A 25693-nucleotide genomic window follows, 5' to 3' on the forward strand; every position below is an offset into this window, starting at 1 on the left:
GTGCTGGAAGAGCACAGCAGTTCAGGCAGCATCCAACGAGCAGCGAAATTGACGTTTCGGGCAAAAGCCCTTCATCAGGAATAAAGGCAGTGAGCCTGAAGCATGGAGAGATAAGCTAGAGGAGAGTGGGGGTGGGGAGAGAGTAGCATAGAGTACAATGGGTGAGTGGGGGAGGAGATGAAGGTAATAGGTCAAGGAGGAGAGGGTGGAGTGGATAGGTGGAAAAGGAGATAGGCGGTTCGACAAGTCCGAACCAGTCAAGGAGACAGTGCTGAGCTGGAAGTTTGAAACTAGGATGAGGTGGGGGAAGGGGAAATGAGGAAGCTGTTGAAGTCCACATTGATGCCCTGGGGTTGAAGCTCAGCTCACTCTCCTTGACTGGTCCGGACTTGTCGAACCTGCCTATCTCCTTTTCCACCTATCCACTCCACCCTCTCCTCCTTGACCTATCACCTTCATCTCCTCCCCCACTCACCCATTGTACTCTATGCTACCCTCTCCCCACCCCCACCCTCCTCTAGCTTATCTCTCCATGCTTCAGGCTCACTGCCTTTATTCCTGATGAAGGGCTTTTGCCCGAAACGTCGATTTCGCTGCTCGTTGGATGCTGCCTGAACTGCTGTGCTCTTCCAGCACCACTAATCCAGTATTTGCTTTCCAGCATCTGCAGTCATTGTTTTTACCCCTATTCAATCAACTGCCTAATCACTCAACCCCTAATCACTCAACCCCCCATTCACTCCAACCTATCCATATCCCCTCTCAGACTCCTTATGTCCTCACCACAATTTGTCCTCCAACCTAATTTTGTATCCTCAATAAATTATGCTTCAACAATTTTGCTGAATAGAAGCTAGCAACTAGTACGGGTCTTTACTGTCACTATAATTTGCAGGAAATATAGACTTGCACTTACATAGCACTGTTCCCAATCACAGGACATCCTAAAACTCTCTGCAGTCAATGAAATGACTCTGAAATGCAGACACTCTTATAATGGAGCCAGCACAGCAGCCAATTGGTGTGCAGCAAGCTCCCATAAACAGCACAGAAAATAAACAAGTATATTTCTGCTTTTGTGACATTGACTGAAAGGTAAATCTCTGGGGATACTGCCTCTCGTTGTTTTCAGAATTGTGCCATGAGATCTTTTAAGTTCACCTGTGAGAACAGACAACACCTTGGAGAGGTTATCTCTGACAGAGCAACTCTCTATCTGTACTGCACTGGCATTTCAGCTTTTTGATTTTGCACACAAGTCCTGAAATCCACAACATTCTGATCCAGAGACAAGAGTGCAATAGTCTTGCTCACCAGCCTCGTCAAGAGATGTACCAGAGAGCACTTGTATTCAGATTCAAAGAGTGCGGTGCTGGAAAAACACAGCCAGTCATGCAGCATCCAAGGAGCAGGAGAATCGACATTTTGGGCATAAGCCCTTCATCAGGAGAATTTGTATTCAGCTAGGGTGCCCATGGTATAACAATGTATAGTGATTCACAGACTGACTCATCAACTGACGAAAAGCATTTGACTGTTTCCAGATGTACCATCACAGTCGTCACAGATTAAGAGACAATATAAGTTTATTTATTACCATTATTACAGGCATTAGGTTTGAATGTTCTTAAAAGTAGACATTAAGCTTGCATAACTGTAGAGGTGTATTTACTTTAATAAAATCAAATGAGGCCAAATGTAATCTGAAGGAGACCAGCTAAGCAAGCATATTTAAACAGCATTTTGCTTCCCACACTGGATGATACACTGTAAATGAATATAGCTCAAAGCATTTCAACCACAAAGTGCACTTTTTGCAACATCTTACAAGGGATGTTTTATATATGAATATATACAAACCCCAGATTCAGTCAAGCATGTAATTGCTTTCTCCAGAACTGATTAAACCACAGACTATAATAAAAACACAAACCACTTGACCTTTGAGTCTCACAGCCTAATCCAATCCAAACCAAATTCAAGTATGATGTCTAACATGATGCTTTTTTTCAAACTTGAGGCTACATTTCATGTTCCAAACCCTCCAATTCCTGTAATATTCATTCTCCCATCCTGACACTCTGCATAGCCCATCCTTTCAGCAGAATTTGCCCAATGAAAAGTAATTTTTTAATAATACATTTTTTGGAATTTACGGTTCCACAGAACTCGAAGAAATGGTCACAAGTACAATCATTAGGCCACTTAATTCATAGACAGGCATAATCCATGTCAGATGTCTGTAATCCAAGGCATGCTCAGTGAGCCCTGCCTTTCTTAGTAATTCCCACATAGCCATTCCTGCAAGGGGTATTTTTCCCATCATTCAGTGAGGGAGCAGTAAAAGATAACTATGATTGGAATGTGACTACTTTTAAAATTAAGGGCTCAGCAATGGAGCGTGAAATGAGCTCAAGGTCTGTGTGTTGCATTGTATACTTTCCTGAAATAATGTCTTGGAGCTCAGAGTTAAATGCTGTGAATGTTCCAGCTAATCAAGAGTGAGAAGAAACAGAGAACAGCATTGAACACTGTGGCTGTGTGACAGGCAGGTTGGTCAATGGTGCATATTAATGGGTCATTAATTTGTAACTGAAGCAGATAGTAGCCATAACCATAGAAGATTGCTTTACTATTTTTAATCTTGCTGCACTAGAGAAGGGCAATAAAACAAAGAGGAAAACCTTTGTTTGATAAAAAAGCAATCATGTTAGTGTCTTGGATACAGAGATGGAATATTCTACAGGAGAAAGTGAGGACTACAGACACTGGAGAGTCAGAGTTGAAAGTGTGGTGCTGGAAAAGCACAGCCAGTCAGGCAGCATCTGAGGAGCAGGAGAGTCGACATTTCAGGCATAAACCCTTCATTAGGAATGTGGATGGGGAAGGAGGCTGAGAGATAAATGGGGAGATGGGGGTAGGAACTGAGGAGACAGTAGCTGGGGAGGTGATAGGTGATAGATCAGTGGGATGGGTGGAGCAGATAGGTGGGAAGGATTTATAGGTGGAATATTCTACAGTCTAATTTGCAGATGGCATGAAAATAAGTGGGAAAATAAGATGTAAGGAAGAAATAAGACATTTATAAATGGATATTGACAAGTTAGGTGAATGAGCCAGTTGGAATTGAATGTGGTTAAGTGTGTGCACTTTTGAGCTCAGGGGAGCATTTTCTGTCTCAGGTTTGCTGCAGTGCTCCAGTGAGACTGAGTGCAAGCTGGAAGAACAACATCTCACACCCACTGGGGAACATTAGCCTGTAGGACTCAACCTCGAGTTCAATCATTTTAGAAGGTTAACCCCTCTTTCCATGTCCTTTTCCCACTCACACCGCCCCAGTCCCGACAATGATATGGGTTTTTTGCAGCACAGCCCACTCAGCTCTCCTTCCCCAGCTTACCATCAACAACCTCATGTCTAACCTTCTTATCTCTCTCTCTCTCTCTCTGGGCCCCACCACCACTTAACCACTCACCCCTTCCTCGCTCACCTACTGCCTTCAGCATAAATACCACTTTTTCCAAGATACAATCAGTTCTGAAAGACCACTAAACTCAAAATGTTAATTCTGTTTCTCTCTCCACAGATGCTGGCAGAGCTGCTGAGTTTTCTTCTATTCACTTGTATTTATTGCCCGTCCCTAGTTGCCCCTTGAGCAGGTGGGGGTAAGCTGCCTTCTTAACCCACTGCAGTCCATGTGCTGTAGGTAGACCCACAGTGTTCCTTAAGGAGGGAATTCCAGGATTTTGACCCAGTGTCACTGAAAGAACAGCGAATTGTTTCCAAGTCAGGACAGTGAGTGGCTCTGAGGGGGAACTTGCAATGGGCAAGTGGCGTGGGTTTGGGAGGTAGCGTATAAAGATATTTGGTGAACTTCTTTAGCAATTTCTCTTTTGTTTTACATTTTCAGCATTTGCAGCTGATTGTTTTATTCCGGTAGTTAGTCAGTCAAGCACTGATTTTCACGAAGCTCAAGTCAAAGAGGAGCAGACTTGGATGTACCCTGGCATATTCTTTCCCAGATCACAGCAAGAATCGTCAGGCTCTTCTCTTCTTGAGTAAAACTGTAACTTCACATGGAATGCAAATCAATTAAAAGCTTCTTTTCTCCACTACTAACAATCAGCTCTGGTTGATCTAATGCTACTTACTTCTCTAGAATTTCAGAAGCTTCTGACAATGCATCTTCTTAAGGACCTTGCATCGACAGCAATCCACATTTACTTCCAACAATGTCTGACTAATATACAGGGTGGAATAAAACTGAGGCACGGGGGGAATCTGACTGACATGCAGGGAATCCTACCCACCTGACAACTGGAGGAAAGATGCCTCACCTTCCACCTTGGAACCCTCCAACCATATGGAAGCAATGTCAACTACACCAGTTTTCTCATTTCCCCTCCCCCCACCTTATTCCAGATCCAACCTTCCAACACGGTACCGCCCTCTTGAACCTTCCTACCTGTCCATCTTCCATCATACCTATCCACATCACCCTCCTCTCTGACCTATCACCTTCTCCCCACTGTCACCTACCTATCGCAGTCCCAGTTATCTTCGTCCCAGCCCAAACCCCCTCCCATTTATCTCTCAGCCCCCTTGTGCACCCCCTCCCCCCCATTCCTGATGAGATCTGACTGAGGGACAGGGGAGATTAGACTGAGGGACAAGGGGATCTGACTGAGGGACAAGGGGATCTGACTGACGGACAGGGGGGAATCTGACTGAGGGACAGGGGGGAATCTGACTGAGGGACAGGGGGCATCTGACTGAGGGACAGGGGGGATTTGACTGAGATATGTAAAATAATGAGAGGCATAGACAGTGTAGATCATGAAAAAGTCTTCCTCATGACAGGCCTTCAAGAACAGTGCAAGTGATCCTTCTCTTTTTATTGGCCTTTACCTACTCCAGCTACTGTAACCTTCTGCTCATTATAAAGTTCAGACTTCCTGTAAGTACTTCTGTCTAGTTTACTCTGAGCTCAAATATCATTCTTGCATCCTCAGTTTATGAACTGAACCACTTCCTGTCCTACTGCAGACTTCTCTTAGAGCTGATAATAGTGGAATCTTTCACCTTTCTCTTCTTCTTTGAATCCATAGGATATTTCTATACATTCACAGGATACAGGCATCACTGGCCAGACCAGCATATATTGCCCACCTGAAATTACCCAGGGGACAGTTAAGAATCAATCACATTGCTGTGGGTCTGGAGTCACATGTAGGCCAGACCAGATAAGGATGGTAGTTTCCTCCCTAAAGGATATTAGTGAACCAGATGGATTTTTTCCAACAATCAACAATGGTTTCATTCACTCTTAATCCCAGATTTTTACTGAATTCAAATTCCACCATCTGCCGTGGCAAGATTTGAACCCAGGTTCCCAGAATGTTACCTCTGTCTTTGGACTCCCTTTTTGTACCTCAGTACGTTTGGTGTCACCTAATCATCTGGGGGTGGAATTTTCACATTTTCCCATGAGATTGATGAATTTCTGTACCAATCTTCTACTCTCCACCTCATTAATTATGCATCGAGGCTACCGAGCATCACTCTTGGGGAATTGGAAAGGTAGAACTGTTTTCCACTTCCACTACCTTCTGGCATTCATGATATAGGCACCATATTTAAGATCTATTTGCACCAGTTCAGATGATGCAAGACAGGAACTATTCCTCTCTCTGTCTTTCTCTCTAGTGCTGAAGTCTTAACATTCAATACCATGGCCAAGAGGAACATAGAACAGGCCCATCAGCCCACCATGCCTGTGCTGACCATGACGCCATTCTAAATCTACTCCCATCTGCCAGCACATGGTCCATATTCCTCTATTCCCTGCCTGTTCATGTGTCGGTCTAAATACCTCTTAGATGGTGCTATTGTATCTGCTTCTACAACCTTCCCTGCTGGTGTGTTGCAGGCACCGACCACCCTCTGTGTAAAAAACGTGCCCTTCATGTCTTCTCTAACATTCCTGTCTCACCTTAAAACCTATGTCCCCTAGTATTTGACATTTCCACCTGGGAAAGAGACTCCTAAAAGGAAAGGACTTCCTGCTGTATGGACGAGGACCTGGCAGTGTTGGAGAACAGAGCGAGTCATTTTCCAGTTGACTGCCAAAGGAGACACACCAATCTGAACACAGCCAGTAGGCCCGGTTAGGGCTGTGTTCTGGTAGAAAGGAATACCAAGCTGCAGGAAGGCAGGCAGTGATCTCCTGCACTGTGTAAGGCATCATCATCTCTTACTGCTGACTCACACTGACAGGGCCCGCACTCTGTCTAACTGCTCACTCATCTCACCAAGTGTCATGGACTACATCTCTCACTGCTGCATACATCATCACTGACTCGGTGGCTCTCTCCCACCTCATAGTTCCATCCTACTGACAGCTCCTGCTCTCTGAGCTTCCTCCTCACTCACTGGGAACATGTCACCTTCTCTCTGATCTCTTCACCACCACTATCTGGTCTTCTTTCCACTTCAATCATACTCAATCTCTCTGTTTGACTTCATCACAACACCTGGCTGAACTACCTGTCCTTCCTAAATTTGGTCACACTTGACATCAGCGCAATCTTCGACTGCAAGGACATGGTGAAGCAGACTTGATGGGCTGAATGGCCTAATTCTGCTCCTATATCTCATGGATCCACAATCTCCAGAAGGACTGAGTGCCTGACTGACTGTAGGGGGATCTCCTGACCAACTGTTCCTCTCCTAACCCCCTTTAAGAATTGCTCGCCTTTGACTTTCACACACAACCATTTGTTTGAACATACACAGTGGGTTTGCTGCATAATCTGCTGGAACATATCAGTACAAAACTATCCTGTGTGCATCCTTGCATATTGAGTAACTTGTCAGAAACACGCAAGTCATAAGTATGCCTAAATTCCAAAGTAAAGTGCTAAAGTGCTGAAGTGATGTCTGAGCTGGTGTGTGAGCGGAAATAATGATGTGGTGAGACTGATGACTTGACAATGCTGACTTGTGTTGGATGAAGGGTTGAGGATGATGATGGCCATAGAGAACACAGTGATGTTGGTGCAATGAAGCGGAGTGCTGGCTGGGATTAGGCAAGATGAAGCCAACCAATTCCACTGATTTATGCAGCAGAAATTTAGATCATCTACTTTCTCAGGAAAGGAGAACAGAATTTAGAAGTACTTTGTAAGTAAGGTGTATCTGGCTTTTAACAGATGCACAGAAATACAGTTGTGTCTGCTTCATAGTGAGACTCTGAAGTCACTAGTTAAAGTTTGAGGGGATAACAAACACAAAACCTTTTCTTCAAGCCAAAGTTCTCACTCTCAGGATCATTCCATTTTTCTTCACATTGTTACACCAAGGAAGGGAAAGTTCCACCCCAGATGTTTTCTCTTTTCCTACAACCATGATGGGTCACTGCGAAAAGATTTTCTGTTGGTTGTAAGATGATGCCACTAAAAGTTTGCCAAGAAAATTAAGAACTGGAATTATTTATGGAATAGAATCTGAGATACATCACATTTTCACTCCAAAATTAAGATGCTTTATTCTAATTCAAAGTAATTCTATTTGAAGCAAGTCACTTATTCTTATCATGTAAAGTCACCAGACTTGGATGAGGCCAAGGGGCTGCTCTCTCATTCGAGAGAGATGATTGATGGTGGTTTCACATGCCTCAGGTGAGGGGAGAGGTTGAATAGGAGACCCTCCCATGGTAACCTCAGCTGGTGTGGGAATTGAACCCATGCTGTTCACATCACTCTGTATTGCAAACCAGCCATCCAAGCTAACTACATTTCATATTTATTATGACACATGCTATTACTATGTTTCCTAAATTTTAATTTCACAGGATTTAAGGAGCAATTTATTACACTGCAATGAACAAAATACTATAGTGGTCACACAATAACAATCTTTGGGAGTGTAATCCAGGAAAGCAGCATTCAAATTCCAATTAGCAATCTTCATAGTTTGAATTCAGTTCAGCGTAAATGCAGAAATTAAAAATGAAGCTGGTTTAATATTTAATTGTGATTAAAATACTAGATTATGGCCAACATGAACGGGAACACCAAGTTTTTTTCATGAATACATGAATATTAAAATGCTAGCAAAACTGGAGTCCATGGAAATCAGACAATACTACTTACAAAGAAAATTGTTAAAATTCAATAATCTCTGCAGGAGTACCTCAACGTAGAGTCCTAGGCCCAACCATCTTCAGCTGCTTCACTAATGACCTTCCCTCCATCATCAAGTCAGATATGAGTAAGTTCATGAATGGTGTACAATGTTCTACATCATTTGCGACTCCACAGTCTGTGTCCACATGCAACAAGACCGAACAACATTCAGGCTTGGATTGGTAGGTGTCAAACAAATGACAATCTCAAACAAAACAGAATCAAACCATCACCCCTTGCTAGTCAATAGCATTGCCATCACTGACTCCCTCACTATGAACACCCTAGTGGTTACCATTGACCAGAAATTAAACTTAATCAGCCATGTAAAAACTGTGGCTGTAAGTAGGTCACACACTCAGAATTCTGCAGCATGAAGCTCACCTCCTGACTCCCCAAAGCCTATCCACCATCTACAGACCGTCAACACTCACACCCTTCACCAGCAAAGCACAAGGGCAGCAATGTGTACTATCTACAAGGGGCACTACAGTAACTACCAATCCTCCTTCAATTGTACCTTCCAAACCAGTGGCCTCCACCACCCAGAAGATCACGGCAGGAGATACATGGGAACACCTGCATGTTCCCCTCCAAAATGAAGTGTCCAGACTTAGAACTATGTTGCCATTCCTTCAGAGTCATTGGGTCAAAATCCAGGAAATTCCTCCCACCTATCAATGTTTCTAAACCTTAAGGGCTACAGTAATTCAAAAAGACAGCTCTCCATCACCTTCTGATGGTCACTTAAAGAGGAGTAAGAAAGGCTGGCCTAGCCAACTTCTCCCACATGTCACAAAGGAATAAGAGCATGTTCAAGGAAGAGTGGGGCCACTTAACACAAAAAAAGGAAATCACCTTGTTGAAAGTATGACTAAGGTACTACACCAGTGCTTTGTAAGAGGTAGAGGAGATAGCAGCAATATCAGATAAAAATGAGATATTTAAAAGGTCAGAACTTCTCAAATAAGAAATGTGACTCAGTCAGACAGGAGTTTATTTAATTTATTCAGGGGAGAGGAGTGTTGTTGGCTTGGTCAGCATTTGTTGACCATCTCTATCTGCCCTTGGGAAGGTGGTGCTACCTTCTTGAAGCACTGTAGTCCGTGTGATGTAGGTACACCCACTGTGCTGTTTGGAAGGGAATTCCAGGATTCTAACAAGTAATGGTGGAGGAACTATGTCCTAGTTCCAATCAGGAGGGGTGCTCCAAGGTGTTAAGTTCCCATATGATTGCTGACCTTGCCCTTCGGGGTGGTAGAGGCTGCAGATGTGAATGGTTTTGGTGAAACAGCCTTGCTGAGTTGTTGCAATGCATCTTTGTACACTCTCGTGTGCTGGTGCTGGAGCAAGTGAATGTTGAGGGTGGCAGACACAATGCCAAGCAAATGGACTTCTTTGACCTGAACAGTGTTGAGCTTCTTGAGTTTTGTTGGAGCTGCATTCATCCAGACAAGATGAGAATATTCCATCAGACTTCCTCCTTGTGTGTTTTCGATATGGACAGGCTTTGGAGAGTCTAAAGTTCATCCCAAAATGTTAACTCTGATTTCCCTCCACAGATGCTGCTAGACCTGCTGAGCTTTTCCAGAAATTTCTGTTTTTGTATCTGATTTCCAGCATCTGCAATCCTTTCAGTTTTTAATTTAGTCAGAAGCTTAGTTACTTGCTACAGAATTCTAAGACACTGATCTGTTTTTGTGGGAAATATATGTTTGGTCCAGTTTTTTTTATTTTCTCATGGGACAGCATTTATTGCCATCACCTGTTGCCTGGTGGTGGTGACCCACGATGCCCTTAGGGAGGGAATTCCTGGATTTTAACCCAGTGACAGTGTAGAAACGTCAATATATTTCCATGTCAGGATGGTGAGTGGCTTAGAGAGGAACCTGTGGGTGGTGATGCTCCCATACATCTGTTTCCTTAGTCTTCTAGGTGGAAGCGGTCGTGGGTTTGGAAAGTAAGTTATTACATTACTACTAAGTTATTACAGGGAAGTAAGGGTGGAAATCCTGAAAGTACTCGCCACAATCTTCAGATCCACTTTGGTAATGCCACTGGTCTCAAAGGAATGGATATACTCAGGTTTGTTAAAGGCAGATTGTGCTTGATTAAAATGATTGAGTACTTTGATCAAGTTCTTCAGTGAAGAGATTGATGAGTGTAGTCCAGTTGGTGTTGTATATATGGACTTTCAAAAGGCATTTCACCACGTATCACATAATGGAATTGTTAGTAAAATTAAAGGGGCAATGACAGCATAGATACACAATTAGCTGAGAAGCAGAATGGCTATTTTTCAAACAAAAGGGAGTTTTCAGTATTATAAGGGATCAATATCAGGATTATTGTTCTTTCTGATATAATTTAATGATCTGAACTTGCAGACACAGAGCATTATTTCAATGTTTGAAGATGCAAAAAACATTCAAACTATAACACACAATCAGATGGACAATAACAGATTTCAAGAGGATATAGATTACTAAAATGAACAGACAACATGGCAGATGAAATGTATGACAAAAATTATGAAAGTATAGATTTTGAATTGAGGAAAGAAAATACAAATAAAAATGCAATTTTTAAGGGATGCAGTAGCAGAGAGACCACAGTGTGTACTTTATTGGAATCTTTACAGACCTTTCAAAATTGCAGGTGGGACCTAGATCAAAGCCCGGCTACTTTCCAAAACCAATAATTATCCAAGCAGGGAAGCTGTCACTTCACAATTTGAGTGACAGCTCAAAGAGGTTATTAAAGAATTAGCTGTATTTTTGTGGGGTTATGAGTACAGCTATTTCATAAGAAAGCAAATACTTGAAGGGATTTCAAAGCTTTGACTGGGTTTTCATGAATAGGAGTGTTTTATTTTACTCTAGGAAAAGCTGGAATAGATATTTAGAAATCTATTTTTTCCCATTTCAACATGGCTCTTGCAGTCCGCCTATGGTGGGTACTGGGTTAGTTTACATGGCAGTTATAAAAGCTCCTGGGTGATGGCGGGATCTTGGAGGATACGGGCTATTGTATGAAAGTGGGGCATGGGTTGCCATGAGTTGGATTGGGTGGAGCATGGGGTGGAGGTGAGTGCTAGATGACCTACTGAGGCGTGTCAGCAGTCTGACTCCATCTGCATCCACTTCCCATCCCGAGAATGAAAACCCAACCATTCCGGTAGGTTTCTCCCAAGGTGGGAGATTTTCTGATTCCCCCAACTGAACCTGGAATACAATTCTGAGCATGCTCTTATGATAATGGTAAAAACGGACTTTCAATATTCAACTTCCATCATCGGATTCTTAAGACCAACTCTGATGGTTTTTAAACAAATACAAATATCAATATAAAGTGGCTGATGTGATCACCTGAGCATTGACTGAGGCATGCTTTGTGAAACTAGTCAGCATTGCGATTATTATTTCATTCAAAGGCAGTGAATCAGGAAATTGATTCAGGGTCAAGAAATTTGCATCTTATTTAATGCACACAGCAAGTTCACGTACTGGGAGATGAAATATTGTCTGTGGAGTATTCAGCTTGGAAGAAACAATGAGCGGACTCAAGAATACACAAAACGGACCCATATCAAAAACTGCTTAGGGCAGCACAGCAGAGCATGAAAATGAAATAAGAATTTATAGCAACAAAGTTGGAAGCCTCTTTCTCCCTGTCTCTCCCAACCTCAATGTCTATGTCCAATGAACAACAACCATTCCCAAAAACTCAAGCGTATGTACAAACTTTCACCGTTGCTGTAGAAACAAGACAACAGCTCAACAGTTAGGGCTGAGGTCATTCTCAACAACTCCAGTACTTAAAGAACTTTAAACAGCAATGTTAAAAATCACACAACACCAGGTTATAGTCCAACAGGTTTAATTGGAAGCACTAGCTTTCAGAGCATCGCTCCTTCATCAGATGGTAGTAGCTAGTGCTTCCAATTAAACCTGTTGAACTATAACCTGGCGTTGTGTGATTTTTAACTTTGTACACCCCAGTCCAACACCGGCATCTCCAAATCATAAACAGCAATTGCCCTTTTACTTCCTGCCTGTAGTAGGGTGCGTTTTCCCACCAACCATTCCCAGCCCCCACCTCTACAATTTAAACTGACAACCTGTGTTTGGGTTTGTTTGTCGATTGGGGATTAAGTATGTAATAAAATTCCACTTTATTTCACTCAAGAAAACTATTTTGTTTTGATATAGTTAGTCAGGTTTTAGCTGAAGTATAATTACTGTGTGCTAAAACAGAATGAATATTTGTTGCGACTGGCCAACAGGAAGTTGAAAAGAAAGGAGTCTATTCCCCATCCTTGCCTGGTGGAAACAAGGTGCAAAATTAGTGAAAGTGAGAGGACAAGTGGATATGACTGTAACAAAAGAATAATGGGCCCTTAACGTCATTAATAGAAATTACAACAAACACAGGAAGTTATACAGAAACTTTATAAAATATTGATTAGACCTCAGCAGGAGTAGATTGTCTAATTTTGGGCACCACACTTTAGGAAACATCGCAAGTTCTTGGAGTTAGTGCAGAAAAGATTTACTAAAATGTTACCAATGATGAGAAGCTGGAAATGTGTGGATTCTGCTCAATGTGTTGAGTTTGGTTTAGTACGTAGACAATGAAGAGAAAGACCGAAGAATGAATCTATTGGTTTCACTAAATAAGTTCTTGTATAACAGCATCCATTTTGGCAAAGGTTTTAGTGAAATCAGATAAAAGCAGCTGAAACTATTCTCTTTAAAGTTGAGAAGATAAAGAGGAGATTTAATAGAGATGTTCAAAATCACAGAGTAATAAAGATCAACTCTTCCAGTGGCAGGACTTAAAGATGTAAGACACTCCAAAATGCTCCATAAAGATAACTTTATCTCCCATACAATGAGCTGCTTTAGTCCAGAATATCTACTTGAAAGAGTATGGGAGTAGAGTCAATAGTAACATTCAAAAGAGAATGCTTCAATGCAAAAAAGGAAAAATCTGGCAGTTGTAGTGAAAGGAGAGGTTTTAGAATGCTCTAGCAGAGAACTGCACAGGTGTTATGGGTCAAATGTGTTGCATATTCTACAGACTGTGTTTAACGGCAGCAACGGTACTTTCAGGTTTTATATTGAACTAAAATTTTAATTTTTCAGTAAAGTTATTTTTTTCAAACAAACATCCAGGTAAGTACAATGAATAATTAGAATTACTTCAAAACTCTTCTCTTAACCCACCTACCTGAGCGTAACATTCAAATATTACTGCGAGTATGAGAAAGAGGTTTCAGAGCACATTACTATGAGGAGAAAATAGGCAGCAAGAGGAGAGGGAGAACTTGTAGACTGAAGTAGGGCAGAGTCAGATGAGGAATTAAAGAGGCAAATCTTTAGCTTCAGAAAGCAAAAAAACAGAAGACATGAGGCAAAAGGATGAAGGAAAGCAGCTCCATTACTCAGGGATACAGTGACTACAGCAGTCACATACAGTGAAGGGAAGACAACAAAAGATAAACCTGTCACTGAGAAATACAAGTATCAAGCAGTAAAGGACCAGGAAGGAGTATCACTGAACTGCAATGGGTGAAGCGATGGAGGCAACTGAAAACAAGGATAAAGTTCTCGATGCCGATTTTTAAAGATGATGGTTGGGATCTATTGCTGCAAGGCAGCCAATGGCAGACAATGGGTTTTGCTTTGTTAAGAGTTGAAGGATGAAAATAATTCAAGTGTTACGGTGATAAAGGTATTGGTTAAGGTTCTGGAGCAACAGGGAAAGAGTATGGGAGTAGTCAATAGACTGTCATGGCATGAAAACATAGAGAAGTGGTGGTTCTCTTCACAGGCTGATGTGGAAAACAAAATTAAAAAATAAATTGAGGTCAACGCTGAGACTGCTCAATCAGTTGAGTTTGGTTCAGTATGCAGACAATAAAGAGAAAAGTCTAAGGATGAATTCATTGGTTAATATTAAATGAATCTTTGCAGAACTGCATCCATTTTGGCAAAGGTTTTGGTGAAATCATATAAAAGAAGTGGCATAATGGATTGTCAAAGAGAGATCACTGTGGAGGGCAGAACAATGCGCAATGTTCAAAGCAATACAACAGCTGCAGAGGAATGAAAAGGGACAGTGAGAGCGACTGTTGTCACAGTGTGACCTGGACTGAGCAGAAGGTTGTTGCTGTGTATTTATGGTTGTATGACTCAACCTGATTTTGAATATGCAAATTTAATCTACACTTGAGAAATTGACTGCTTTTTTCTCATGAGTGTAAAATTCATGGGATTACATTGTTCTTCCACTCAGGGAAATAGTGGTCACTATTTCACAGAGACAATTATTTACAAACAAATTGTAAAAGCACTCACCTGATCTCCTTGAGTCCTTCACGCTGGATGACCTGTAGGATCTCCTTGTGGCTCATTGGTGTGTTTGGGTGCTTCTCCAGTACCTGATAAAGATGTACAGCAATGTCAGCTTCAACTGTGTATCCCTGGCTGGTAATCACACTTAAAGGGTGTATCCAGCACATATCAAAATAACCTAAAAGCTAATTTAGAAATATTCTACTTCAATTACTATGGTAAGACTTTTTAAAAATATGACAGTGTTTACCAATGAAACATGATTAATACTATAGGTAATGTGTTTCTTGGAAGTTCAATTTAAATTTGTTCAGTTAATGAAAACTGCCTATCAATCAAACTTCATAAGAAAAACAGATGTTTAATGCATATCAGAGGTGTCTACTTATCTATAAAACTGCATCCTTTATACACAATATTCAAAAATCCAACAGTTCTGGCAGAGTCACAGGTATCATTTTTGCAGAATTGAGAAAAAAACATTGCAAACACAGTAAGACAAAAGACTCACTCGCAATTGTATCTTGATTGAAAATGTTAAATATCTAACATGGATATAATCTTCCTTATTCTTTTAAAGAATCTCAAAGATCACACGAAATAAGCGTTTTTGTCTTCGTGCAGAATGTAAATCAGGTTGTGTACCTATGAACCTGACTACATATCGCAAGAATGTGAATTTTCACATTTTGAGTCCAGAGTCCAGTGGTAAGTGCTTTGAAGTACACTCCTGATACAATACACACCCTTTGTCTTCACAATGGTACTGAAAATGTTGAATAAGCAAGCAGTTTTGGAACTAATGCCAGGGAGCGATCTGAGTGCGGCTCAGAGAAACTTTACGACTTGTCCCTGTGAGTTAGAAAGAACGTCATTCAGCCAAAATTTTCTCCTCAGGCTGTTTCCTATTTAAAATCAAATTATTTATTTGATGAATTTGAACTCAAAGCCTTTTTTAAATTTGGAAGTTTCAAGCTTGAACCTATCAACAGTAGGTTGGCAACCATGAACAAAGTAATAACTCTCAAATAGCTGTTGAAAACTATTCATTGGATGTGCATTGTCTGTCAGTCACTGGCATGTTACTGAACATAGATCCTGAAGAAAGGAACAGCTATGAGTTCGGAGACAAATTCATGTCGATTTTTTTCTCTCTCTCAGCTATGGAACTCTCCCTCGGAAGAAGGTGATTAATGTTGCAGCAGATGTACTTAGGCAATGAAATTAATGTTTATGGGTGAATAGGGATGTGGAATTTGAAGTAGATAACACATTAGCCATGGTCTGATTAAATAGTGCAGCAGGCTCCAAGGAGCTGAATGGCCTATTCCTGCTCTTACTTCACAGCTTCATGTACCTGTGAGAAGCCTTAAAAAGTCAATCCTGAAAGCTAAAAGAAAAATCTACCTTGTCAATGATTTTTCAAACTAAAAATCAGTGATATGAAAGAAAATAAACTTATTCAGAAATAAGAAGCAAACTCCAAAGCTCACTTTCAAGGTAAAACTTTGCTGCTGATGACAGAAGAGAATGATACAAGCACCTAATTCACAGAGACAGAATGTGCAAGGTGTAAACTACTCAAAAATAAATCAATTCTCCAAACACCCCTTCGCGAACACCAACAAATCATAATGTGGAGGAGCCAGTGTTGGACTGATATGGACAAGGTCAGAAGTCACATGACACCAAGTTATAGTCCAGTAGGATTATTTGAAATCACAAGCTTCCAAAGCTCAGCTCCTTCCCTCCACTTCACCTGATGTAGGAGCAGCACTCCAAAACCTTGTAATGTCATGTGACATCTGACCAACAGGTCATAAACATTATTGCAAACTCAAAAATTAACAATCAACATTTCTTTATCAGTTATCAAATTGTCATGTGACAGAAGACAGAATAACTTCAGGGAATTATAAACCAGTCTGCTCAACATCAGTGATAGGAAAATTCATGAAATCCCTCAGAAAGCAGAAAATCGATGAATATCTAGAAATTTTGAAAGTGAATAATTACCAACCATTTTAAAAGGAAACATCTTGTTTTACCAACCTGGAGTCCTAAGGTCATACAGTACAGAAGAGGCCTTTCAGCCCATCAAGTCTGTGCCAACCTATTTACACTCGTTCCACTTTTCAGCAACCAGTCCATAGGCTTGAATGTAATTCCATTCTAAATGCTCATTCAAGACCTTTTTAAAGGTTGTGAGGTTTTCCACCTCTACTACCCTCCTAATGGGTTCTTTTGTCGGGAAAAGTGCAATTTGAGACTTTCAATACATGACCATCACCAAGAAACCCAACTTGGAAGAGATTTTTTACCCTAAATATAGTGCGAATGCATCACTGTTGACGATAGGGAGTAGATGAAGCAAATAGTATTGATACGTTTCAGGGAAATTGAGATGTGTGTTTGAAGGTGGAGGATATAGAGGCTTAGGTTGAGATGAGGAAGATGGGTGGACGATGATGTGCAGCATAAACATCAGCTTGGACTTGTTGGACTGGCTGTCCAGTTCCTGTGCCATACATCTTGTGTAATCGTCCATGTATAAATCTTACGTAATTGTACATATATAAATATGTCCAATTTATGTATTTGACTTACTGTCACCTCTTTTCTTAAGAATATCGCAGCTGCGGACTATTCTTAGAATGTTATCAGAATATTAAAATACACATATCACACTCATAACTATCAGTCATAAAGAAAAGGACCTCGTCAAGTTAAATCAGTAGAAAAACATTACTGAGCCAGAAGTAGCAATTCTCCAGCCACCATGTCTCAGTGGTAAACCTGTTTTACTATACAGTGCATGAGCTATAAATGGCCTTGTTTTTAATGTAAAATGCATGAATCAAAAACTGCTCAGATATTAACTACATCCAGAACAAAGCAACATGCTTAATTGGCATCACATCCACTCCCTCCACCACCGACGCTCAATAGCAGCAGTGTGTATTATCTACAAGATGCACTGAAGAAATTCACCAAAGATCCTCAGACACCACCTTCCAAACCCAGAATCACGTCCATCCAGAAGAACAAGGGCAGCAAATACATGTGAATACTATCCTCTACAAGTCACTCACCATCCTGACTTGGAAATACATCGCTGTTCCTTCAGTGTTGCTGGCTTTTATTCCTGGAATTACCTCCCTAAGGGAATTGTAGGTCCACCCACAGCAGATGGACTGCAGCTGTTCAAGAAGGCAGCTCACCACCACCTTCTCAAGGGGTAATTAGGGACAGCAATAATTACTGGTCCAGCCATTAATGCTCACATCCCATGAGTGAACTTTTTAAAAATGCTTTCCCAACCACCTCTCCTCTATTATTCAGTTTTGACTAGACTGCCTTAATTCCAATTTTAACTCATGTAGCTGGAACCAGTGCACTCCTTCCAATGGCTTCTCTTCCCATTCCTACCCTGCCACTTTGTTACCAATCAAAACAAATCAACCTCTGTTTGTGAGCGAGGGTTAGAATTCTCACAGTATACCTGGAGGACTATTAATACCTTATTGGCATACATTTATTTTGCAAAATTTGAATACATAATATCACGTTTAACTGAAAATAAAAAATGCTGGAGATGACAGCAGATCAGGCAGTATCCGTGGAGAGAGATCAGACTCAAGTTTCGAGTCTACATGATTCTTCATGAACATTCTCAGCTATGAACTTTGGAGATGATAGAAACTTATCAAACTTTTAACCTTTTGGATTTGTTTTGCCGTTACTTTCTCCAGTTATATTCATTTCTAAATAAATTCATGAGCTAGAAAGGGTAACTTAAAACCATTTTATTTGCTGTCTCACGAGATTAGGTTAAATAGAACTTAAGTTTTCCCAAGTTCAATCAATAATTTACATCTTCACATTTGCTTTTTATGGGCTGGCAATATCTTCAAATGGACAATTATATTAACATTGAATGCAAATTCAAACTGCATTAACTGTACGATTAGTTAAAATACATTTGATTTATATTCTTTTTATGCAATACTCCATCATGATCGGTTTAATAAAGCTCTAAATCAGCAGAAAATGTTTTTATAAATACCAGGTCAATGACTATCCAAGAGTCAGTTCGTTAATCTTGCTGTTACGTTCAATATTAAATTCAAATACCTTTGAAATTTAAATTATTTGGAACTAACACTGTACTTACACAATGATAAAACAGCACACAATAGAATTCACTGTACAAGAGAAGACCATTAAATTTTTCTTCTAAACTTACTCCAAAAAGTCCATAAAGTCATTGAGTAGATTATAATATCAGCTAGAAAATCAATTCTTAAAGTCTTCACCCCCTGCTAATAATGAGTAATTGATAAGGATGTTTGCAAGAGGATTGGCTTTGGAAAGCTGAATTAAAATAGTATTATGACATATTTAGGAAAAACAAGACCTAAATGTTGAGATTTCTCAACCTATTTCTTCTTACATTAGCAATAAATGGATGAGTGTTTCATCATTAGGGGCACCTCCATTACTGGCAGAATGGAACAGCCACTTAATGGATAATGACAGTTGACAAATAACTAAAGCCACCATATTTTGGTCTGCCAAATATAGTAAGCAATTTTCAACAATTTTCAAATGAGGACAAGTATAATAAATAAATTAATATAATTCAGTTTGATTTTGAACTGTTATTTTATACAAGAGGAAATTGTTCTTAGCAGACAGTGCAATAAAGCAATGTTTCATGCAAGGTGTTGATCTCAAAAATATGAGAAATAATTGATTGCAGATCAATGTTCCCTTGAAGTTCTGTTTTCAGTCTGGCTGCCTGTTGTGATTGACAAATAGTCGTGTACACCGAGATCTTTAAGGGAAAGTTGCTTGTGAATGGTCTGTTTGTTCCCCACACACCATATTCCTGGTCTACTGCACAGCCATACACCCAGCTGAGAAAAAACCCTGGTGTAGATTCTGCAAACCCCATAATCCAAAGAATAAATAAACACAACCACAAAAGAATCAAATTATGTTTGATTTACATGTAGTAAAGGTTCACAGTAAGTCATAATGACATATCTAGAGTGACCAGCTGAGAGATATCACGGTGACCTGGCTGGTGATTGTGGAAAAAAAATCAATTGTAGAAATTGCAAAAATAAACAGATGGAATGTTTCATAAAATTATTCAAAAAACACGCTCAAATTGAATTAACCATCATTCCGAGTTCATGTTAATTGCACTCATTTGCTGACCTGCGAGGGATTGTTAAAATTAATGTATTTTTATAGGCAACAGGACATTAAAAAACTTTCCAAATTATAGTTCTGTACTGTTTGAAATGGCTATTCATATACAGTGTTCACTTTAAACTGTCACTCAAGCCAGAAGATAAAGAGCTTGTAAAACATGATGGACAGTTTGGAAAGGAAACAGCTCTATATGATATTCAACCATTTGTTGTAACTGACAGAAAAAGATTGATTATCACTGGCAAGCACATTTCACAAATCATCTCATGAAATGCATCATTCTTCACCAGTCATTAGCAATGCATCCAATTCCTTTCTACCAGATTACCCTCCCTGATACCCTGCGGCTCCCCTGACCCCTCTCAAACCCCCAGGCCCTGCCTCTTCCAACCTCACCTTCAGCATAAATACCCCATTTTCCTTGTTGCTATCTGAAATGTTAACTCTACTCTCTCTCCACAGATGCTGCCTGACCTGCTGAGCTCAGCCAGTAATTTCTGGTTTTGTTTCCCATTCCAATCTCTGAGATGGAACAGGAAGCCAATAAGATCACATTTGATATTTGATTATATCCTCATTATGACAAAAGGCATTTACAATAATTAAGTGTCTATGTGACAAAGTGAATTAATTTCAGTTAATTAACAAATTCTTCACCTCATTGGACATAATCAGTACATGGATAAATTAACACAAAGGTTACAATGCAGTATATACTAAGGTGAATAGTTGGCAGTTGCTCAAGTTTGCTGTTTAGATTTGAGGAGATAAATTACTGAAATATACCATGCCTCATTTATAAGGGGAGGGGTGTTGTCTTATTTTGAAACTACAGTTTGGATATAGTGTTCACTTCAAGGTGCCATACAGGAACAGCCAACAGATGAAACTTTAGGAAGGGTTAGGACAGACATGCAGCGCGTGTCTTATTAAAAGCAGCCTTTACGATATTGTGAGTTCAGTTATTGCAGCTTTCACTTCATATTTGGTGAAGAACTTCACAAGGCATTTTTTTCAATTATTAAAAAGCTGATTAGTGAATCAGAGAATTGCTACAGAACAGGAGGGGGCTGATTGTTCCATCGAACCTGTACTAGCTCACCATACGAGCAATTTATCTTAGGTCCTTGCGTTCTCCCTGTACTCCTGAACATTCTTCAGGTTCAGATAACAATCTCATTCATTTCTGAATATCACAATCATTCCAGATCCTAAACTAAGTGAAAAGCCATCTAAACATGTCACCATGGCTTCTTTTGCATCTCATATTCTTGATCCTAAACCCAATGGGGTATAAACACCGTCTGGATCTCTCAAGATTTTGAAAATCTCATTCCATTCTCCTTTCAATCTTCTCCTACAAAAATAACTTGGATAGAGCAAGCCTGGGACCATTCACAGGGACTATTTTCTGCAAAATATATATTGATCAATTAATTAATTCAACTTAAAGGCTACATTCTGCCTCAGCTAATGTTTAATTAATGGCAGAGGCCTTGCCAAGTTGTGAAACCTGGCAATGTTAGCTATGAGGACGGGTGTTGGGAAAGCTGGGTGTGCGTGGATCTCCTTGAGAGTTTCCTAGCTTATCGGAGGCTCTTCCACACATATTCATCCCCACCTATTAAATCCCATCTGCCCACATGCATCTGGCCTCCCCTCCCAGCTCCCTGGACTACCTGAGCTTCTCTCTGTGTTGGAACTGCCGATAACCATAACAGCCGTGAGCACACCTGCCTCTGAGGGAGGGGTGAAAATACCAGCATTAAAATGCCTTACTTCCATGGTCAGAGCAAGACAATCAATGATGCTGTCACCATGGAGTAATAAAGTCTGCAGAAAGTTATAAGTCCAGAGTTAATGAGGCAGTGATCACTAGCAATAATCAAACAATCACAAATCTCCATTCCTCAGGTGAGAAATAATGTAATACAATTGAGGCAACTCATGCAGATGTTATTATTACCACAGACTGTACACTTTTGTTACCAGGCTGAAGGTTCAAGCTTGATTCCAGTACTTGAGCACATAACTTTAGCAGAATGCGCAATAAGTGTAACATTGTCTTACACAGAATGTACAGCACAGGAACAGCCCTTCGGCCCACCATATCTGTGCTGGCCATGTTGCCATTCTAAACTAACCCCCATGTGTCTGCGCATGGTCCATATTCCTGTATTCTCTGCCTGTTCATATGTCTGTCTAAGCGCGTTTTAAACTTTGCTATCATATCTGCTTCTACCATTTCCCCTGGCACCGTGTTCCTCTGTGTAAAAATGTGTTTCTCACATTTCCTTTATACTTTCCCCTCTCACCTTAAACCTATGCCCCCTAGTATTTCACGTTTCCATCCTGGGAAAAAGACTCTGACTATCCACCCTGTTCAAGCCTCACAGAATTTTATAAACTTCTATCAGGCCACTCCTCAGCCTCAGATGGTCTCACAAAAACAATCCAAGTTTGTCTAACCTCTCATTATAGCTAATACACTCCAATCCAGGCAACATCCTGGTAAACCTCTTTTGCATCCTCTACAAAGCCTCCCCATCCTTCTGGTAGTATGGCAACCAAAACTGCACACAATATTCTAAATGTGGCCTAACTAAAGTTTTACACAACTGCAACATGACTTGCCAACTCCTATAATCAATGCCACAACCAATAGAGGCATGTATGTGATATGCCTTGTTCACTTATGCTGCCTCTTTCAGGGAGCTATGGAGTTGCACCCCAAGGTCCCTCTGTATATCAACGCTCGAAGGGTTCTGTCATTTACTGTATACTTTCCTTTTGCATTTGACCTCCCAAGATGTATCACCTCACATTTGTTGTATTCAAGATGAAATGTTCATACTTGTCTCTGACTATCTGTTCAGAATAACAGGCAGGACTTGCAATATGAGGACTATCACAATTCACCAATCTAACTTTAAAATTTTTATTAAAAATAGATTTTATTTGCTGTTTATAAGACTTCAGCATTAAATAAAGCAACATGACATCAGGAAAGATACTTCAAAGCTCACTCCTTGAATCTGAAGTCCATTGTAGCAGCTGCGAGCACCAAGCACGTTCTTTCTTGCTTTTACATTCCAAGAATATCCTCAGTCAGTCAAATGCTGTTAAATATTATCCTGCAAAGCCTCAAAAGGGAGACGAGCTTTAAAGGAATAAATTAGGCCTGAAACAATATGCATGCAAGAAGACTGTAAAGTTTACAATCAGGAGAGTTGGTTGTGGGGATGGTGTGATGGGAGCCTAGTTTCTGACTTACAGAGGAAAGCAGTAATGACGTATCCTGTTGTGGGAGCCTGAGAAACTATGCCAATATAAACTCAACTCCTTCAGTTTGAATGCGCCCCATGGATATTCAGACTCGATGCTTTTTGAAGCACAATGATCCAAGTACTATTATTGAAAAATTTACTGAACTACAAGAATTAAACATACAAAATGAATGAGCCCATTCATACGTGACAACTCAAAAATCCACATCTCTCAAAATTTGAAATGGTGGTTTTAAAATAACATGAATTGTTAGCTCGAAAGAATTAACCATTGATTGGGGAACACAAGGTTTCCTACATTTGAAACTCAGTATGATTGGTCATCTCATTATCCAAAAGTTAACAGAGGGGCTGAGAAGGGAAAGGGAATTCTGAAATTGTAGAATGGGAGTTACAGAACAACACTCATTGGAACTGCAGATCAGAGCCCACCATCGTTAATGGCAGGGAATCAAAACCAAGGTTTCAATTTTGGTAACCATCTGGGGCCAGCAAATGACCCAGTAGCAATAATGATAAAATAAATCAATAATAAAGCTAAGTGAATTTTTAATACTCTTGTAATTATTTAAAGTACAGTCAAATGTAAAATACGATAATCTATTAAGAATTAATCTTCATTAGACAATTGGACTGCAGTGAGAGGATGGTCCAACTCTGCTAGATCCTACGGGATAGCTCCTGGCACTGTCTAAATCAGAAACCCTTTCTAAGTTGAAGGAAGATCATGTTAGGTCACCATTTGGAAAATGAATTGGGAAGCAGCACCAGAACAGAAATAAGTTTGAAGATATTAGTGTGCCAATGTTACTTCCTCATATTCATTCCAGATAGTAGTTATTCTATAAAATCCTTTCAATGTGGAAAGGGGCCATTCAGCCCATCAAGTTCTGTACCAACCTCCAGCATCCTACCCAGACCTAGTCCACCCACCCAATCCCCAAAACCCTCCATTTCCCTTGTCTAATCCACCGAGCCCTGTTTTATTCATTAACAATTTGAGGGCATCATTGGCTCTGCCACCATTATTGCTCGTTCCTAACTGCCCAGAACATTGCTGTGGGTCTGGAGTCACCTCTAGGCCAGACCAGGTAAGGATGATAGTTTCCTTCCATAACAGCCATGAGTGAACCAGATGGGTTTTTTCCAACAATCAACAATGGATTCCTGCTCATCATTAGACTCTTTGTTCCAAATTTTGTTTCTTTACATTAAATTCAAATTCCACCAACTGCCGTGGTGGGATACAAATCCAGATCTCCAGGACATTTCAGGGTCTCTGGATTAATACCACTAGGCCATCGCCTCCCACTTAACCTGCACATCCCGAGTCACTATGGGTAATTTCCCATGGCCATCCACCTTAACCTGCACATCTTTAGAATATAGAAGGAAACAGGAGCACCAGAGGAAACCCACATAGATATATGGAGAATGTGCAAACTCCAGACAGACAGTCGCCTGATGGTGGAATTGAACCCGGGCCTCTGGCGCTGTGAGGCAGCAGTGTGAATTGGATTCAGTGAACCTCCATTAAGGATACCAGCCATGAATCCATCAGTGAAAACAGGAACAACGAAGCCCTAAGTATTTGTCATTGACAGAACCGTGAATAATTATAATCGTTGCAGTTACTTGTTTCAATAATTTACAACAAGGAAGAGTGCAGGACGAGAATGCATTTCCACTTTATGCGAATTAATTTAAAGCTTGCAAAATAACTGAGTGAATGTTGTGTTCCTTTATTCAAAAAAAGTGTTAAAACAGAAGGAAAGTCAAATGTTATTTCCTCCTGTTGAAAAGCAAGGCAATTTATCTCTGATCATGTGTTACCCTATCAGAGTTCTTAATGCAAGTAGAAACTTGATTCATTGAACACACAACCTCTCAGGAGAAGAGTTCTGTGTTCCACTTTTCAATTAAAAGACATGGAGGAATTATTTGCACTGTAAGTACCCCACCCAGTATTGACTATTGTTCCCTCTTTAGTTAGAAAGCTGTTCATTGAGGCAGTCAGTTTGGGTGAATTTTAATCAAATATCTTCAGTTTTTTTATATGTAAATATCCACTTTGAGGTGCACAAAGTGATTTATATGTTATCTCAGATATATGTGATAGATAACGGTATTTTTTGATCTCTGAAAAAGAACACAGACTGTATTGAAGATGGTGAAAGGTGATATGGTGAGTACAGTTCTGGTTTCTGATAGCCCCTTCAAAAACAGGAACATGCAGCTCCTTCACCAAAAGCATTAAAGATATGAGGAGTAAACTGGGTTGTGAGATTAAATTAGATACTTGTGTCAGGAAAAGCACTGTCTTAACTTCCTGGGGCAATATTTCAATATTGCAACATTGATAATTCTATCAGAAACACAAAAGATGATTTGAACAATAGGTCATTGCTGTTCTGATGAAATACTAATAGGTGTAGAATCTTTTGGAGATCTGAACAACTTATGCCACGGTGAGACTTGTGTCAGAATCACATGAGAAGTCCACCCAGGCCTATCTCAAAGTAAAGAACAACACGCTACATCTTTCACGTACTTGCCAAGGCACAGCCTTACCAAATGCAGCAAACAAACAAAATGTCAAGAGATGGTGACACGGACATCAGAGCAGATTCTTCAACTC

At 40.3% G+C, this 25693-nt stretch overlaps 1 protein-coding gene across 4 annotated transcripts in view; it reads right to left on the minus strand.

Annotated features, from left to right (window-relative positions):
• Positions 1 to 25693, minus strand: part of asxl2 (ASXL transcriptional regulator 2) — a 344573-nt gene that overhangs the window by 148056 nt on the left and 170824 nt on the right. For 3 of the 4 annotated variants that reach the window (XM_072563223.1, XM_072563214.1, XM_072563234.1), the window contains exon 2: positions 14549 to 14631. In XM_072563223.1, coding sequence (XP_072419324.1) covers positions 14549 to 14631 — 83 coding nt within the window. Of the gene's footprint in view, positions 1 to 14548; positions 14633 to 25693 lie in introns of those variants that run through there. The other variant, XM_072563283.1, reaches the window with a different exon arrangement.

This window comes from Chiloscyllium punctatum, chromosome 3 (genome assembly GCF_047496795.1).
Source record: "Chiloscyllium punctatum isolate Juve2018m chromosome 3, sChiPun1.3, whole genome shotgun sequence".
Taxonomy (NCBI): domain Eukaryota; kingdom Metazoa; phylum Chordata; class Chondrichthyes; order Orectolobiformes; family Hemiscylliidae; genus Chiloscyllium; species Chiloscyllium punctatum.